This window comes from Phaethon lepturus, unplaced genomic scaffold, assembly GCF_000687285.1.
Source record: "Phaethon lepturus isolate BGI_N335 unplaced genomic scaffold, ASM68728v1 scaffold2935, whole genome shotgun sequence".
Lineage (NCBI taxonomy): Eukaryota > Metazoa > Chordata > Aves > Phaethontiformes > Phaethontidae > Phaethon > Phaethon lepturus.
The window spans coordinates 1,553-20,191 of record NW_010542452.1 but is presented as its reverse complement, the minus strand read 5'-3'; the positions used below and the strand labels follow the sequence as shown (position 1 = coordinate 20,191).

Genomic DNA, 18,639 nt, shown 5'->3' with positions numbered 1-18,639 from the left:
AAAGAGTGCCCTCAGAAAGAGGAACCCTTTCTTTGCTCTGTATGCATCAAAGTTTTCAACTTCAGCATCTTCTGCTGGGGGAAGGAGGGTTAGGGAGTGCTTCCCTGGAGCTTCTAAAATGTATCTTCTGCCTTGGCTGACTACTGACAGCAAGGAATCTCATGGTGCACTTTTGAAGAGTTTCCTCCTTAATATTAACTTGACTTTTAAAATTGAAGTAGGTGGACTACTTCAAAGTGGATCCTAAGTTGGCATTAGAATGCTACACTACTGTTTCTCACAGATCCGTCTTGTTTTTTTTAAACAAGAACCAAGCTTATGTCAGAATACTGCCATTTATGCCAAGAAAGCTGTTTGTAGATGCTTTAATTAGCAGAAGATACTCTAAAGTTCCAGCTTCAAAATTGTGTGCTATGTAACTTCTGGGGGCCTGGGACTGGAACGTGATCAAAATATGGCCATAACTACTTTTTGTAAAACTAAGTTTCATTATGATTTAGGCTAAAATTCAATTATTTTCCTGGTGTCATGGGTGTCAAAGAATAATTGCATTGTATAACTTTTGTAATCCCAGGAAGTAATGTTACACATTTTACATTAGTGTTTTCCTTCCAGCAACTTCTGTCAGTAGTATAACTGAGTCCTTACCGGTTCAGTGCACAGAAGGCAGCACCCAGGAAACTCAGTCAACTTTAGATTCTACATCGACTCCATCTATGCAGCCAAGGTAAACTGTTCCTGTCTGTAGTTCTGTGTTAAGTAAAAATCTGTATCAAGATGACTAAATGAAGAGTACTGATAACTGCATAACTAAATGCTAGGACCTGGATTAGGAAAACATGTAAGATTTAACTGCTAACTTTAAAGCGTGGGGTCTCACAGTAAATAGTAGCTGGTCTGTTAGCTACGTCTTGCATTCAAATGCAAATTCATCTTTAGAATTTAGCCTCAAATAGAAGCATTGCCAGCTTCACGTTGTTTTACAGAGATTTATCTGGCTAGTCTTCTGACTTCACAACGTGTGGTTGGTTGTACATTTACCAAAAGAGAGCCCTTTCCATTTTACAAATTTGAGGATTTTGTAAAATGGCAGAAAGCTCTTTACTAGCACTCTCATAAATAAATGTATGATAATGTGTTAACAAACTAGTGGCTTTGCAAAAAGTGGAGCGTACTAGAACGGGGGAAAGGTATCTGAATCTTAGTACAAGTTGTGCCACTGAACTGATTTTTTATTAAACAAGTAATTTCCAACTGGTTTGTTCAAGGAGACCTAATGTCCTCTTGTAAATCACTCAGACTTACTAAGTGCTCTCCATTTGTAAAAGCTAAATATTTGTTTATATTTAGTGGCTGCATTTCAGGTTAGAATGACACAACTAACAGTGACTTAAGTGCTTCGGAAATTTTTTGAGTGAAAAATGTTAGTGTGTTGTACTGTGGAAGCTACTTGCAGTAATATTCATTCTAACTTTCCTTTAAAAATCAGAATGTAGTAAAACACAGGCTGAGGGTGAGTTCATCAGTTATTGTTGGCTGATTCTGTTCAGACTGTGTTTTCTGCTCCTTAGCTTTTTATAGGAGGTGTTATCTCATGCTTAGATTCTGCCTATGAACTGAGAGCTAGGTGCCATGCTTGATGCTATATTTGGCCTTTCCATTCTGGGATTTCTAATTGGGATAGAAAATATATATCTTGCCCTGATACAACTCTTCTGGTATGTGAAGGAAAAAAAAAATCATCCAGGTCAATGCACAGAGGTGAACCAATTACAGTACCTTGGGTTTGTTTTCTCACACAACCTTTATAATACCATGAAAGAGAGAAAAAGTATCTCTGATCACCAGCTTGCTTACTGGTTACAGGAGAGATGAGTGGATGGTTGCTTAGACTTGCACTTGAAAAAAAAAATTTTTTTTTCCATAATAAAGCCGGGATTCAACTTTGGTCTCTGGTAATACCTCAGAGTTATGATACTCTGAGGAAACATCTAGTAAATTGGCAATGCCCTTTTGTAGGTGACCAAACCTGCAGTTTGAGGCCTACATGCAATTCTTGGCAATTAAAATTGTGTTTCAGATGCCCTGGTTGTGTCACGGACTACGGGTAGGGCTTTGCTGGTTCGTGGGCTGCTGGGTAATCCAATTTCTGAGATTCCTTAAAATGGAAAGAGAGAAACAAATTGGGCAAATGGGGTAGTGCTACCTCTCGCTTGGGACTTCAGCTCTGTTTTGTTCCATAGTAGAGCTGCTGGATGAGCAGTTTGGCTGTGAGGGACTGCTAGTATTGAGTCTCTCTCCCATAACTGTCTGGGGTATTCATCTGAGTGTTCAGCCATGCTGTGATTTTTAGCAGTGTGGCTGACAGGGTTGGAAAGTTTGGTCAGCACTGCTTTACAGTGCAGAAATCTAAGGGGTTCTGTGTACAGCTGTGCAGATGCTTTATTACTGGAAGCATTGACATGCTGCAATTTTCTTGTTTGTATCACTAGAACAGCAAAAGTAGCTCCTCTACAATTATCTTGCTGACTTAACGTTACAAAAAATCCTGGCATGTTGAATGTTGCATTGTTGCTTCTGTGTGGAAGGATGATATCCCAAACTACCACAAAATATTTCTTCCCATTTTATAGTTGAACTTGCTTATTGCATTCAATATGAATGCAAAAATGTTTAACTTTTTCATTAGTTCAGATTGTCCAATATTCTTAGACACTGTGATGTTTTGAAATGGTTACAGAAACAACTTCAGAGTGAAAAGTTTTGGCATGCTTTTTCATCGAGACAAACTCCAATCTATTTCTTTCAGGAATGCTCTGTAGCACATGGACATACCTCATAAAAATCATAACTTTTTTTCCACCCCCCCCAGCCCTGCGTCAAGTCAGTCACTTTTAACAGAATCTGTAGCGTCATCCCAACCGGATAGTACGGCTGTGGACAAAACAGTACCTGAGACAGAAGATTTGCAAGGTCAGTGCCTAGTTTTCAGAGGCAGAACTTATGAATAATGTTTCTAAAACCTTGACTGTTCTTAATATATTCTTGTTCAAGAGATGGCTTATTCTCAAACCCAAATATTCTGTGAAATCAGAAGGCAAAATAGGGATAAACCTTCTTTTCTTAAAAGGCAACTCTTAAACTGAAAACTTCTATGTTTAACTGGTGATTTCAATATCTGCCATAACAAGTGTGTTAATTGGAGTTGGAAATGCACATTGTAAATCAATCTACTGTTCTGTCTTTATGCCACAACTATTACACATAAGTAGAGTTTTGAGTATCTGTTACTTCTCAGAGTAGTCATTTGCAGCAAATATCACAGAATTTTATGAGCATAGTTGTGATAGAGGGTGTTATGACTTAGCTGTTACAGGAGCAGTGTTAGTATCTGGCATAAACATGAAACACCTATTAAAAAAACCTTTTACCTATGAAATGTAGTGGTGTGATATTTTGACTCACTGAAATTGACTTTATCAAATATAAAATTACCAAACCACAAACTCTGGTTGCTTGAGGAAAAATGGTTGAGTGGGTGCTTTTAACAATATTGACCTAAAATCCTTATTGCTGGTACAATTTAAAGGGGTTTTTTTTTCCCCTCTTTGATTTTTTTTTTTTCTTTTTCTGTGCAGGCTTGCAGAGCTTAAAACTAAAGAGTTTTTAGTAGTATTTCTTAGGAAAATGCAAAAATGCCAGATAGTATACAAAATTTGCTCAGACTTGTAATCAATAGACATTATAAAAGGTATTTAAAGGTAAGTCAGTATGTATTCTGCCTTTACTTCTGACACAGCTAAGACTTCAGTGGGTAGAATTATGTTTCTGTAGACCAGTCTAAAGATAAGAGTTTGGGTTTTCGACAGATACAATGTGCAATTCCTCTTAAAGATGCTAAATATAAGTTCTTTCATTGTACCTCTGGTATCAAAGTCCTGCTTTTCAGATACTTTTCTAAACCTGAGCTCTCCCTTTTTGTAGGGTGGAAGAGTTATTATTCAGCTATTATGCTGAGTAAGGCCACCTCCTTGGTCACACAAACAGTAGCTGTAAGACTCGAAGAGTATGTTTTAGTGGTGATTGTCAGTTATTAGAAACATGTTTACTCTTAAAAATATATATTCTAGACATGTTCTAATACCTGCTATTTAGTTAGTTTTCTTGGAGCTGAGAGCTCTTGTGGCCTCAGTTTTGACAGGGCACGTAAGGTGTGTTCTTAATACTGATCAATGATGTCTGGCCTTACCTAGCTTGAGAGAAGAGCAAGTGCTGAAAAGGCTTATGTTTCTCAAGTTCTGTGTATTTGCACAGCAGAGGTAGGTTTGAAAGCTAGACTTTTAGTTGATGTAGCTCTGAGTAATACAGCTGTGGCTCTCCTTTCATACACGTTCTGCAGTATGGGCAGCCTGGGATGTGCTGCACACCAGTTGTAATGCAGCTCCCATGCAGGTACATCACCTTCTGGGAACCTCAGAAGTAGAACATGTCGATCAGGCACAGAAATATTGCACTGCAGGTTTACGCTAGTATGGATGTGGCCTATATCAGAGAATATAAAGGTAACTTCTGTAAGCTGATCCTGCTATGTTTTTTTTTTCTTCTTCCTGTTAGTCTCATGATTCTTCATCTTCCATCCCGTGCCTGAATTAGTCTCTCTGTTTACATATGTATCTTACTTGCTTGGCTTAGCTGTGAGTTGAAACTCTAGGTTTGCAGCATCTACTGTCTTTTCACTGGGAGGTGGAAGGAGTGCTTTATTTTAAAATAATCTTTGATGGTTGTACTGTGAGGTGACTTGGGCCTGTGAAAAGACTTTTCCCAGCAAGTTTTCAGAGGAATGTCTCTCCTCGTACACATTTGGATGAATTTATGCTCCTTCTAATTTTCCACCTTTAAAGCTAATCCTCCCTATGAGAAGATAAGATAGGTTTCTCAACTAGAATCTTTGATTTCAGGGGTGTATTCACATTTTGCAGTATGTATTTCAAGAATCAACCTTTATCAGGTGTTTAGAGTACTGAGCTGTGTCCTTTTCTTTGTACCATAGTGATTTCTAAACTAAGAACACTACCATCATGTAATTGCAGTTTTAAATTACAATCCCTATTTATAACTCACTGTGGCAGAGTCAGCCTCACTTTCTGGAGTTGCTTCTGTGCTACCCTTTAACTGAAAATCATGGAAATAATAGTGTTTCTAGTTTTCAAGTATTTTGCTGTGAAAGTGTAAGTTTGTAAAGAAAGCAGCTTATAATGGCTGCTAAGTGAATTTCATTGAATTGTTACAACTGTGGATACTAAAGCTTTTTAGTTTGGTTTGTTTGTGTTTCCCCCATGTCATTCAGAATTTGAATTTTAGGCTGCTAACAAGAATGTAATAGAAAGATGTTCATCACAGTTACTTAGTATTGTCTGGCTTTGTAGCATTTAAAAAAAACGACAAAGTCGCAGAACTGTGGGAGTTAGTCCCAGACTGAAGAGCTTATAATGCTACTTCTGTTGATGTAGGGGAGGAAAAAAAGAAATTATGTCTGGTTTGTTCACTTGTTCAGTATTTATTCTGATTAAAAATCTTGCTTCATTGGAACATCTGTTCTGGAGCAAATTGTTTTATGCTACTTGTATAGTAAGTTACTCTATTGTAGTTGTATGTAGTAGAGGTACCCTTAACTTGCTGTTTAACAAAATGTACTAGGCTACAATAACAACAAATGAAAGACTGGGTGAATAGTTAGGCTTTCTTTAGATTACTGTATTTTTTAAAGCAGACAGATAAATGAGACTTGAGCTGTGTGCACACAGTCCTTGCTTTTTGCAGACAAGCTAAAACTATGAGCGGTTTGGATTTGTTTGTCTTCATTGGATTTATGCATTGCAAAAGAAATAGAGGAGAATGATAGACTATATTAATAAATGTAGGTTTTTATATTTAATGACTGTCGTAATACTTGTAGGTACTGAACACTGCAAAAAGCCCAGATACTAGGTAGTGGCTAACAGATACTACTTTTTTAAGCTTAATGTTCTTTAATGAACGTATCATTAACAATGACCTAAAATGAAACGCATTAAGGTGCAATCCAGCTTTTGTAGTAGCAGCTTTCTTCTATTTTGAGCATTTCTCCAACTCATTTTGGATTGTCTCATGGACTGTTGTACCTCTTGGTCAACATTACGGCCCTGTTAGGATTAGCTAGTCAGGATTCCTTATTTATTAGCCAGGGGATTAACAGGGCAGCCTCCCGGCAAGCCTGCAAGTGGGTAAAGAGGTGCTTCACTCCTCTAGGATTAATGAGTTTAAAACCATCCATGGTTTTAAACCATAATGCTTTATATTTCAGGGAGGCTTTTAAAGGTAAATGAAACTTGGCATGGAAGGCAGGAGCACTCTACCACATACGTATGGAGCTCTTACAACTAAGAACAGGGCTAAAAGTATAAATCATGTTAACAGGTGAACTTTTAGCCTCTTGGAGGCTGAAAACTTTGGAGAACCAAAACAGCTGCTCTGATTTTTTAACTCATTGCTAAATTGGAGAGGTCCATATATGTTAGCATTGCAAAATGCAATCAGTCATGTAATATACTGTGGTCAGTATTTTGAAAGATAAAAATACTAACTAGGATTAGGTAACTAACTAGCTAAAAGGTGCATGGCTGTTCTTTTCAATGAAGTCACCTGGTTTTGCACTTGTCAAGGATTTTTGTGAGGTAAAACAGTTTAAAAATTCATTAATTGCTGACTAAGTTTAAAAAAAAATTAAAACATCATGGAGATGTTCACATGGACATAACCTAGACCTAAGGTGGATGCTGTTGAACTAATGGCATCAACTTCAGTGGACCTTATCAAGGCTAGCTTAGTAGACAGAACTGGAAAGGAGTTGATGGATACTTCAGATTTGTGATGGTACCAGGTCCTCAGAGGTAAGAGTATGATTATGATAAAAGTGTAGAAAATAATGTAGGACATCTGATTTACTGGGTGAATGCTCCAGAGAGAGAGGAAACATTCACAAGAAAGATTTAAAACTGAATTCTGTAGGTAAGTGTGCTTTTATTTAATTTGCCTCTTCCTAACACTGAAACGGTATATTTTAGGCTGATTACTTAAGCTTAGTGTTAAAATGTTAGGAAGCAGGCATCTTCTGTTATGATTAGCTCCACATTTCATTCCTCTGGAGGAGTGGGTATTCTTTGCAGGCCTGGTCAGATGCAGTTAAGAGGTAAAGGTAGCTGTTCATACTCTTCCTGTGGGATTGAGGAACCTTTTTTGAGAAGCTCTGCCTGGTAATACAGAGGTGATAAACGTAAAATGTCCAGAGAACAGATGAGGTGTCAGCGGTCTTGCAGCAGACGCACAGAGTTCTGTGGTGTTCCTGCAGAGGTGCAAGGACTGGAGTGTGCTCTCTCTCACGGTGCCGTTGTCACGGGCAGTCAGAGTACACTGAAGTTCAAGCAGGTTTGGCACAAGCTTCAGCCGTTATGAGGAAATCCAGACTCTGCTTGTTCTGATCAACTGAGAACATGCTCTGTAAAAGGGGACTTCTAGCAGCCAGCCCAATTTTTCAGCTCTAGAAAAATGTGTGTGATCATGCTTTATTCCTTTTTGGTTAGTTGGCAGCTCGTACTGGTGCTGCCAGTGCTTCTGTTCTCCAGCTAAAGGCAGAGCTGCAGCTGGGGGAAGGAAGGGAATCGGTTCAAGCACAGCAGGCAGCAGCATCCTGGAATGCAGACAAAGTACAGCAGCTGGGAGAGGCTGCAACATGTTTCCTGTGAGCTCCAAGCTGGGTGGTATTGCATTTTACCTGGCTTTTTTCTATTGTGTTCATCACAGCTAGCTTATAGACGGAGCACTAAACACTGGCACTTTGTCACATAAAGGTGGCTTAGTGGTTGGGATATTCATGGTTATCTTAGAGGATTTTGAGTCAAATCTCTGGCTTTTATACAAAAAGCAAATTGAGATATAAAATTCATGGTTACTACAGTTGATACAAAGTGACTTGTGGCAACAGTAGAAGAATCTTCCCACTTGGTTTTACAGTGAGCAGCAGCCCTTAGATATTTTTAAACTTTTTTAATGTGATAGCCATATGCACAAAGACAATGTAAGCATGTATGTATTAGAGAGTCGTGTTATGCAGGGAACAGTGCCAGATTTCCCTAAATTTGGCTAATAGTTTGAGAGCCTTTTAGTAAAACTTATATTGAGGTAACTGGATTTTGCTACAACAGGGAATGCAAATTTAAGAATGTTAGCTGCTAAATGTGAATTCATGGTATGAAGCTTTCTTAATAAATTATAAACACTTCAATGTCTGTCCTGTATAACACTGCAAGAGTTCATTTGAGTAAGTCTTGCCACTTCTGATACTTAATCGCCCATCTTTTAATCCTTACTGCTTTTGACTCTTATCTTGCAAACCTTTGGATATAATCTGTCCACTCAGAAATGTGTCCTTTAACAGCCATTTAAAGCTATTGAACCTTCTCTGCAAACTATCAATTCTTATAAATTTCAGGACACAGAAAAAAGCTCTGCTTGTAACATAGATGGTGATTTTTAGAGGATTTAATAAACTATGTAGAACAGCCTATCTTTGCTAGATTAACCTTTGGAATATACTGTCCACCTGGGCAAAGTCTTTGCTGTTGGTCAGCTATTTTGCTATCCATTGATGTTGCTTGGTACAGACTACAATGTTCTGATACATTGCAAAAGTGGAAAGTGCCCTTTCCTTTAAAAAAAAAAAAAAAATCATAAGAATAGCAGCACAGGAAAAAAAACCCACCACAATTGTCATGCAGAATAGCAGTCGGCGCATAGAACTGCATCGGACAGTCTCTGCCTAACAAAAGTCCAGCTGCACAGAGATTGCTGCAGCTTTTTCCCTGACAGATGTCTGGGCTTGCTGTTGTATTCCCATCTTCACAGTACTGGTTCTAGCTCTGCTTCCATTGATAGTCCTCCCAGCTGGAGCTTGCTTTCGTTCTTTGCCTCTTTGCTGCAAATACTCCTAGCTTCTGTATAATTTACTCACTGGAGACTTGTCCTGCTGTGATCTAGCAATGGCAGAGATTGGCTCTTAGCCCTTCTTGAAATTAAGGTGGGTTTTTTGGTTTCTATTTCTGTTTTGTAATGTAAGGAATGTGCAAATACTTGAGGAAAACCAGCCAATTTCTATTTTTACCTGGGTCAGGCGAATACTACCATTACTTGCTTATGTTCTCCCACATAACCTGTAATCTTGTCTCTTTCAGATGTGAGAGAATATTAAAGTAGGTTTAAATTTTGCAAAAGTGTCTTTAAAAAGAGGTGTTTACCTGCTTCCTCCTGGGTTTCAGGATAGTGTACTTCCTCCCTGTAAGTCTGTGTATCTTGAGCTAATGATGTCTCACCCCAGGTAGCGAGTAGCCCTTGTGTAAGCTTTTTCCAAGCGTGCAAGAGAAGCAGTGTCACAGTGGTAGAGATTGTTCTGAAATGCTGCATTTTTGTGTGGCCTCAGTACTGCAGCCTTCAGCAAAAATAATGTTGATTCAGTATTTGAAAGGGAGTGTTTTACTCAACTGATCCCAATAAATACAATGCTTCTTACAAGCAGATTTTAGGAACCGGACTAGTAACACTGGTGGGGAAACACTTGGATTCTCTTCCCAAATCTGACAGCACTGAACCTTACACTTAAACCTAATTTTTAATTATTCTGTTTGTTTACAGTGGTTTTGTACTATGAACTTTATATGAGCATTCAGTGAATTCTCCAATTAAATTAGATTGAAGGTCTAGGAGGAGGGAGTTTCAGTACCGTTACTGAGAGTCCATTACACTTCTCACATGGAAGCTACAGGAAAATGGCTAATCCCAGAACCTAGATGTACTACATGGGCTTTAGATTATCATATGACTTAAACAGAGGAAGGGGAGAGAGGCAGACTTTTTTTTTCCATTGTTCTTATTAACTTCTTTGTTAGCTTCAGTGTCAGAGAATGCAGAGCCTACACCTGAAGAGCAAGACAAGACGCTTGATAAACCAAAACAGAAAAAGAATCGTTGTTTCATGTGCAGGAAGAAGGTTGGACTTACTGGTAAGAAATTCTGATTTCACTTTTCTTAGAGAGACTTGTTTAGGCTTTGGACCTTTGAAAGGTTCTTCTCTTAAGGGGAAGATGGGGCATGATCATCTCGATGTTGTTGATTTGAACTAAAACCTGGCCAAAGGTGCTTTCAGCTGGACTCTTACTAGAGTTAGTCATTCATATATTACTTTGTTTTTCAGCTTCCTGTCTTTTAAGTGAGATTCATAATTCCAAATGCTTCCCTTTGGAAGTCTGGTTAGCTGAGGAATTGGATGATAGTTTGCTGCTGTTTGCAGTGGTTCAGTGAAAGGGCCTAAGAAAGCTTGAGTTCTGTGGGGTGAAGATTAATACAGAAAAAGAGCAGGAGGTGTCTAGGAATGTGTTTTGTGTTAGTGTCTTGTGGTAGGAAGGAATGGTCAAGTCCAACTTTACTGTAATCGCTTAAAAATGTATTATTTGTGATTCTTATGCTTTCTGCAGCAGAGGCTCTTTGGCTGATTGACACTGGTGACTGAAATTTATTGCTAGTGAGTGAACACATTCAGGATTTAAAACAAACCAGTATAATTAAGAATGTTGAAATGGCTAAACCAGTATTTCTGTCCACAGGGTTTGAGTGTCGGTGTGGAAATGTTTACTGTGGTATGCACCGTTATTCAGATGTACACAGTTGCTCTTACAATTACAAAGCTGATGCTGCTGAGAAAATCAGAAAAGAGAATCCTGTAGTTGTTGGGGAGAAGATCCAGAAGATCTGAACTGCTGCTTCTGCTGGAACACAAAATCTGACCATCTGCAGATTAAATTGACTTGAGCTTTTTTCCTTAGTCATCAGGAATGTAGAGCAGTGTATCTTGCCTAGACCTTTTAATCATGCATGTCATCAGATGAATAGATTTTTTTGTTTTTGTTTTTTGTTTTGAAAATGACTCTGAACATTTATTTTCATTGCAGTTTTCTGTGGCTGAAGACTTAAGTAAACTTTACAAGTATTATCCTTTAAGATCATTTTAATTTTAGTTGAGTGCAGAGGGCTTTTATAACAAATGTGGAGAAAATATTGGAGGGCTGTGCTTTTCCAGGATAAAACATGCATGCATTAACTTTGCAGTTTATTTTCTTGTTGTATATAGCTTTTCTCTGCAGCACAATTTCCTTTTTTTGATAATGCCTTGTATGGCACAACTAGTTATCAGTAACTGAATGTATTTTAATCATTATGGCTGCTTCTGGTTTTTTTTTCCCATTAACGAGAGGTTATACATGTTCGCATATTAGCTTGTTTGCACCCTCTACCTATTTATGTATGAATCATTTGTAATGAGAGTGTGTGCTGAGATTGTCTGCGTGGTTTTTTAATTGGTTTTTGTTTTTGTGTGTGTGGGGGGAAGGCTGTATGCACTTCATTGACTGCAGGTTTCATTGGGATTACATCCATCAGTCTGTCTGTACACAAATATGAAGAATGATCTGAAGTATCTGTGCTGTATTTATGTTTATTCACGTCTTAACTTTGATTAAATAAAATTTAAAAAAATCAAAGCCCCTGTGGCTGTCACTGGCATCTGTAATTTGGATTTCTCTTGCTTTATTTTCATGGGGACCTTCCACTGGTGGTTCTTAGTGTATTTATCCACAGAGACCATCCATATCCCAGTGCCAGCTAACATCTGATTATTTTTTTTAACAGTTTCACCTATAATGATCAGACTACATGTCTCTGTGCTTCCTGTGCAGTGTCACTCGTGCAGGAGTTGGGGTCATTTGTGATGATGTACTTCAGTTGGGGGCAGTCCTACAGGTAAAACAGATGTGGCCTGCGGCTAGGCTGTTGATCCATGCATGTGATTCTGCTTCTAGGAAACACAGCTGTGGGGTTTGTGATCCAGTCTCTGTCAGGCAGCACTGCACAGATGATTCTTAAGACAGTTTCTCCAGTGAGATGTCCGTACTTCTGAGGTTTGAAATCCATAGACTTCAATGTTGAACACTACCAAATGTTGAACACTACCAAAACCACCCTCCACGTGCACCTTAGTGGATCTACAGGCTTGTCAGTGGTCCCCATTTGGGGGTAGGAGGAATTGTTCTTTTATTGTCTTGTGAGGCTGCTCAGTAACTTTCTTTGAATTCAGACTGCCTTGTCAGATCAGAGTCTGTGCCTCAACCATTCAACCACCCTAGTCATCTATACAACTTAAAGGTTGAGTGGTTTATGTAGTACCATGGTAACTTCAGCCAGTGCTGCTTAGCACCAGACTTAACAGTACACTAAAGTAGAACTAATTCCTCTCCAGATGGTACTGATCTGCCGTTGAAATTTCACTTGGTGATTTGCTGTTGCTTTCAAGCATTTGTGAAATAAATGAGATTGTGTGGCTTTATTTAAAATGTTAAATTTTTAATCAAAGCTGGCTACATTCTTCAAAATTCTGAATGCTCTTTAAAAGCTATGGCTGGCAATTAGTAGATAAAGCACTACATTTAGCATATAAACAGTACGCAGCAGAAGGAGCTTTCTGTATCAGACAGCTATGGAAAGTAATCTGCAAGATGCAGTGATAAATGAAGTATCTTGTGCTTGCAAAAATGACTTAACCACAATCTGAAGCACATGGGTTTTCTAGTAAAAGAGGGAATAAATAACTCTGGCAGGGTTTGGTAATTGTCTGCCTTTTTGTGGGTCAAAGATCCTGTATTTCCTCAGAGCATTTACTGACCTTCCTCTTGCAGAGCACCAAGCATGGAAGAGCAGCAGCATCTTCTCTTTCATGGGTGTTTCTCAGTTTGCTTTTCTCTCTGCTGCTACTTCCCTATTCTCTAATCCTTCTCAGTTTGACTCCTCCCTCTTCCCTCTTTCTGGTGTCTCCTCCTCCTCCTAAAAGTGTCTTTTTTTTTTTCCCCTCCCCTGTGCCCTCCCCTCCACTCTGCCTTTCATCTGACGGTGATACTTGTGGCCAAGCAGAGAGGAGACACTGTAGATCCACAATGGGGGGGAAAGCCAATCCTGTTTGTATTTTCTGGTATCTGAGAGACTGAAAGAAGAAAAAGTACAAGAAAAGCAGCTGCCTCTGGAATTTACATACTCCCTTTACCGCTGCCTGTTACAAAGCAACAACTCTTCAGACCCTCGATTATATGGTAGGAACCGTGACTCTGCCAAGAGGAAACCTGCCTTGTGCTGCTGTGGCAGTACCCACCGTGAGGCAGATCAGCATCAGGCGACTGCTTCCACGCCTATCGTTCTCAAAGCAGTCTAACAAACCTTTGGCCTGGCTTGTGCGTATTTCTCAGCGTTAAGAATATTGAAAGAGTATATGGTCCCGATTATACAAACTTGCATTCGCACTGGAAACTCACCTTTCCCTGACGCTTAAGAATTGAGCGTCGTCTTTGTTGGCTTTGGCATTGGCTCTGTGTTATCATGGTGGCTGATCTGCTTCTCCATCTGAAGAGCTAGTGAAGCTTTCTATTTTGTGTCATCAGCTTGAGATTAGCAGATGAACATTTTAATACCAGCACATTCGCAGCACTACACAACACTTGAGTAAATGTCTTCTCAAGATGCACAGAGTGTTTTAAAACATGCTTTCAAGATGTTTTGGTTTTGTTTTTGGAATAAGCAGGTTGTACACACAAATCCTATAACCTTGGCATGAAACCTTCACTGTGTTAAAGACATTTTCAATAATCAGTGGTGTGGAGCTGTACATTAGGTACAGGTATTTTACAGGAAATTGTACAGAAGTTTGTGCTGGGCATTGTATTATTTAAATAAGAACCCCTTTCAAACAGCACCACGTGAACTTGCCGTCTCCACTAGTGAAGAGCTGTCACAGATGGGCTGTCGTCAATGGTGGTGTGTCATCTTACACCCTGTATCTGGCTCTACAGCTTGCTGCATTTCTTCTAATGAGTCTTTTCTGCCAAAAAAAAAAAAAAAAGCTGAGCAGGAAACCAGTCCTTTGGCTTGGCAGTCACAAACATCTCACCATTTTTATTGAAAAGGAGTGTTCTTTGCTATTTAGAACTAATTTCAAGGATATTCCCTCACTGGTTTCTACTTTTGCTGAATATGGGTGAACTTTCTTCTGCAGGTGGGGGAAAGCTGGGGCTGGGAGCAGAAAGACCAGCCTCCCTTCCCTGCTCTTTATGGTTGGTTGCACATGTATCTCTGGTTTTAAGCTGCTGGAGCTATCGGGAGAAAATGGAAGGACTCTGTCAGGTGCAGCTTTACAAAACTAGCACACGACGTGCAGTTTCAGGTGTGAGTCGTGCAACTTCCCAAGGGTTCCTGAGCTCCTGCTGGAAGAACTGCTCGGCATGGGCATGATCGTTTCACCGTCGCTCTGGCATGTTAAGTCGCCCCTGGGGAGGTAAATGGCGGAGTTACCTCTGCTGCTAGAGCTGTCTGCTCGGGTCCCCCACCCGCAGCGACGTACCTGTCAAAAGAAAGGCCCAGTGAGGGTTTATCGCGCAGGGAGAGCCTGTTCCTCCAGCCGCCCCTGCCTCCCGGGAGCAGTTGGAGCTGCGGACTCACACAGACCTCTGGCACTAATTAACCGGGGCCGCTGCCACCAGAGCAGGCAGAGGGGTGGGATGGAGACGGGTCTGCGATTGGTTTGGGGCAGAGGGTGGGATTTGGTGCTTCTGTGCCCTGGGTTGCAACATCTGGAGAGGATCTTCCTGCTAGGAAGCTGCATAGCAGCCCGGGGAGAGGGGGCTCTTGTCCGTAAGCGGGGACTGCGTGGTGTTCAACATGTCTTTCATCCAGGTAGACAAGGACTCGGATTTTCCTCTCCAAAATCTCCCCTATGGGGTTTTCTCCACTAAGGAGGAGGTGAGTAACAGCAAACGTTGTCCTCGGGGTGTTGAAATTGCTCAGAGGCTATGAATACGAGCAGAAATTCCTGGCAACCTGGGAAAAAGGAAAACTTCCCAGCCTGAGATGCTTGCACGGGCTTCCTGACTTGACAGTAAAACTGTAGCTGCTGCATTGTCTTTTTTCTTAATGTGGTTCCTCTGATGACAGCTTCTTCAAAATTGCACAAAAGAAATGAAAAGTGTCAATACTTACGAGAAGTACTTTGGCTAATGCAATAGTTTTTGTGTGATTTTGACTGGTTTTGTGCAATCATTAAATCTGCGGTTGATATTTTCACTCTCTAAGTAGAGGCACGGCACAGTTTGCACTGACATTTTTAACTCGGTTCCTCATTTTCGTTGTGACCGAGTGCAATCACACCGTCACCCTTAAGAAACCACATTAAATAATCTACCGTTAATCCTGTAGCATCCAGTCCCTCTTGCACAGCATGAACTGACAAGGGAAAAGTGATGCCTGTATCAAAAACACCGTATTTGCCAGCGAGTGTCATCTCCTGGTCTGTTAAGAGCCCGCTTTTGGTGAGTTTGTAGGGCTGGCTGCAAAAACGTTAAAGCAGGGCACAAAATGTGTGTTTCCTTTCTGTCTTTGCAGCTGACCTGTTGTGTTTTATTGGGTGTACACTTAAGCAACGATGCATTAAATGTGTAAAAGTGTGTTACATTTAAAGCTGTGCCCAAAGGCTACAGATTGAGCCAGCTTCAGGTCTTATATTTTATGACATAAGAAAATACGGTGCAACCTTTTTTTTCCAGGGAGGTAGCTCCCAGTTCCCATTTTCATGAGAACTGAGCCCAGCTGGGCTGAACCTCACACCTCCAAGTGCGTGACGGGACGAAGCCCTGGAGATGTGCCCTCCCTGAGAAAGGGAAATGAGCCAAGAGCCGCATCTTGGAAGGAAAAAGTGGAGAATTTATTTGTCATTGCTCACAGAAACTTCACAATTATCTCCTGGTTTCTGCTGTCCTGGCTTATCTGTGTAGGTTTAAAAAAAAAAAAAAAACCAAACAAACCAGAAGATTGTGTTTTCTGATCTGGTATTTTCCAAAGATAAAACCCAAGATGGTTCGTTTAATCTCTTCCTAGATGGGTGCATTGTTATCTAGCAAGTTTGGATTATTTCCACCTTCTCCAGTAACTGTTCTCTGAAGAAAACATCATCACTTAGACCCTATGAAAAGAGAGGCAAGGACTTAGGGAAATTGTTTAGGAAAATAATATTGTAAAAGTAGCCCAATGTTTTAATGACATCAAGAAGTTGATGTCATTCCTGACGATCCCAGTTACAGATTAACCTGATGTGACCTTTAGAGTTTCCTGCAGGAATGTTTGCTGAATAAATACACATTGTCATACTTGGAATCTTGTTTAGAAATTCAAGGTTGAAAAATAGGTTTAATAGCATGGATTTTCATAGATGGTTATTCCCTTTTGGTAAGCTAGTTTTCATAACGACTGCAACTAGTTTCTTTATTTGCCTAAAGACATGAATAATTGCAATTTGTCTTTGAACACTACAGCATTTTTATAACCCCCTGTACAGCTGTGGCAGAGCCGCAGTGGGATCGTCCGTGCTGCTCCCGCGCCGTCGCCGCCAGCTCCGCACGCGCTTGGTGCCGGCCCTGCGAGAGCTGCGGCGGATGAACAGGGTCTTTGTGTCCTGGGTTGCATCTGTGCGGCCAATGCAGCCACAATCTATTGTAGATGTGGGAAGCTGTCCCTGTAGTGCGGATCTAGACTAGGGTTTGCATGCGAGTCGTGGGCTCCTTGCATGGCATGAGGATGGGTTATGCAGGGCAGCCTTACTCGACGTGGTACGGAAATAATGTGGTTCCCGGTACCGTCAGTGGAGTTCAGAGCACCCTTCATCTTCTGGGAAGGAACTGTGGTGCAGAAATGCCTACTTCTCTCTCCAGTTACACCATTATAGGGATAAGATCAATCCTGCCCATAGCGTGTCTATGCATCGGTTCCCTGCCTGTAGGAGGAGGAATAGCGTTTTCCTACTTCATAGTGTATTTCAGATGTATGAGCTTATTCTGAAATGCTTGTCGTTAATGAGGAGTGGGGGAAAGGGAGCAGGGAAAGAAACCTCTATTTGTTGTCCTATCCTTCCCGCAAAAGATGGGGATGAGGAGAATGCTCTCTCCCACCCCTCAACGTCTGCGAGGAGTCTGCAATGATGCTCTGTCTCCAGGTCTTAACATTTTTCAGCAGCCAGTCTCATCGACTAGCTTTTAATGGCAAATTGCTGTGAAATCGGGTCCTTGTCCCTGATGGATTAAATGCTCTGTGGTCACTGTCTGCCCCCGTGCCCTCCTTGGAGGGTTTCTGGGTACAAGCATAAGCTCTTCTTCTTTTCCCCTCCCCTCTTGCTGCTTTGCAGCCTAGGCACAGGCTCGGGGTAGCGATTGGAGACCAGATTTTGGATCTCAGCGTCATTAAGCATCTGTTCAATGGACCAGCTCTTGCCAAACATCAGCATGTCTTTGACCAGGTATTTGTCGTAGCGTCTGTTGTTCTAATTTCTACACGTTTTAGAAAGATCTGTAAAAGTTTTTAGAAACTTGTGGTGAGATAACGAACACGAACTGGAAATGCGTCATCAGGTGGGCTCTGCTTACAGGGAAAACTCATCACACCTGCGGTAGCAAGGAGAGCAGAGGCATCGGGGGTCCAAAGCACATTTTCACTGAAAGCTTCATCAGACTTTGGCGATGCAGGGATCTGACACAAAGCCTAAACATTACTTCAGTCCTGCCTGTGCCTTCAACGCTTCATGGCAAGGAATCAGATGGCATTTTAATGACAGGGGGGCTATGTTAAGGGAAAAGGTAAATACAAATGACCTGTGGTTACAGCTAGTTGGGATACCAAAGCCACTAAGGCCTGAAGTAATGTATTAGGACGGGCATGATGCGAACATGCAGCAGGTCCTGCTTCAGAGGACTTGTGGTGGGAGGACAGGCGATCTGGGCAGCCACCGCTGCGTAACCCTGGGATGAAAGTGCAGGACATCTTCCGTGAACGTGAAGGTTAAGCAAAACGTGGTCTTTTTTTCTGCCTCCCTGCCTCTCTGTGTCACCGGTCAGCCTACCCTGAATGCCTTCATGGGGCTGGGCCGGGCGGCGTGGACGGAGGCGAGGGCTTTTCTCCAGAAGCTGCTGTCAGCCGGCGAGCCGGCCCTGAGGGACAACACGGAGCTGCGGAGAAGGTGAGGGAGCGGAGAGTCGCTGTGGGACGCGGTGACCTTTCAGCTGTGCCCTGCATCGTCCGGATCACTCGGTGATCCAAGGCACCAAAATCGAAGGTCTGAACGTGGCCACCTGCTACCTCCATGGGAATTAACTGGGGTTTGGGCATATTGAGAGCTTCCCTCTCTTCATTAATCCTTTAACTGCCCACAGATCCGGGGTGTCACCCTTCGCCTGGGAACACCGAGCTCTGCCCTGGGGTGTGCCCAGACTGGCTCTCTGGCCACATCCCCTCCACCACAGCCTTTGACGGAGACGTGGCGGCAAGGGTCTCCACTCCACCTCTCCCACCTCCCCCAGCACTGCCCTGCCTTGTCCTGGCCGGCGCATCTGCTGTGCGGGGACACTCCTCCAATTGCTCCTCAGAAACTACCTGGCTTCCCTAAAACCAGCCCTGCCCTCGCCGGCTGGCGTCGGA

At 41.5% G+C, this 18,639-nt stretch overlaps 2 protein-coding genes across 5 annotated transcripts in view; both read left to right on the top strand.

Moving 5' to 3' along the window:
* ZFAND6 (zinc finger, AN1-type domain 6) overlaps nt 1-11,653 on the top strand; it is a 31,192-nt gene extending 19,539 nt beyond the window's left edge. Inside the window, exons 3-6 of one of the 4 annotated variants that reach the window (XM_010288008.1) lie at nt 616-727; nt 2,873-2,973; nt 9,978-10,091; nt 10,692-11,653. In XM_010288008.1, coding sequence (XP_010286310.1) covers nt 616-727; nt 2,873-2,973; nt 9,978-10,091; nt 10,692-10,840 — 476 coding nt within the window. In that variant the 3' untranslated portion in view covers nt 10,841-11,653. The remainder of the gene's footprint in view (nt 1-615; nt 728-2,872; nt 2,974-9,977; nt 10,092-10,691) is intronic. The other 3 variants (XM_010288010.1, XM_010288009.1, XM_010288011.1) reach the window with 3 other exon arrangements.
* Nucleotides 11,654-14,681: 3,028 nt separating this feature from the next.
* The window catches only part of LOC104621499 (fumarylacetoacetase-like), a 4,748-nt gene continuing 790 nt past the window's right edge, over nt 14,682-18,639 (top strand). Inside the window, 4 exon segments of the mRNA XM_010288012.1 lie at nt 14,682-14,789; nt 14,791-14,922; nt 17,354-17,464; nt 18,060-18,181. Of these exon segments, the coding sequence (XP_010286314.1) occupies nt 14,682-14,789; nt 14,791-14,922; nt 17,354-17,464; nt 18,060-18,181 (473 nt within the window).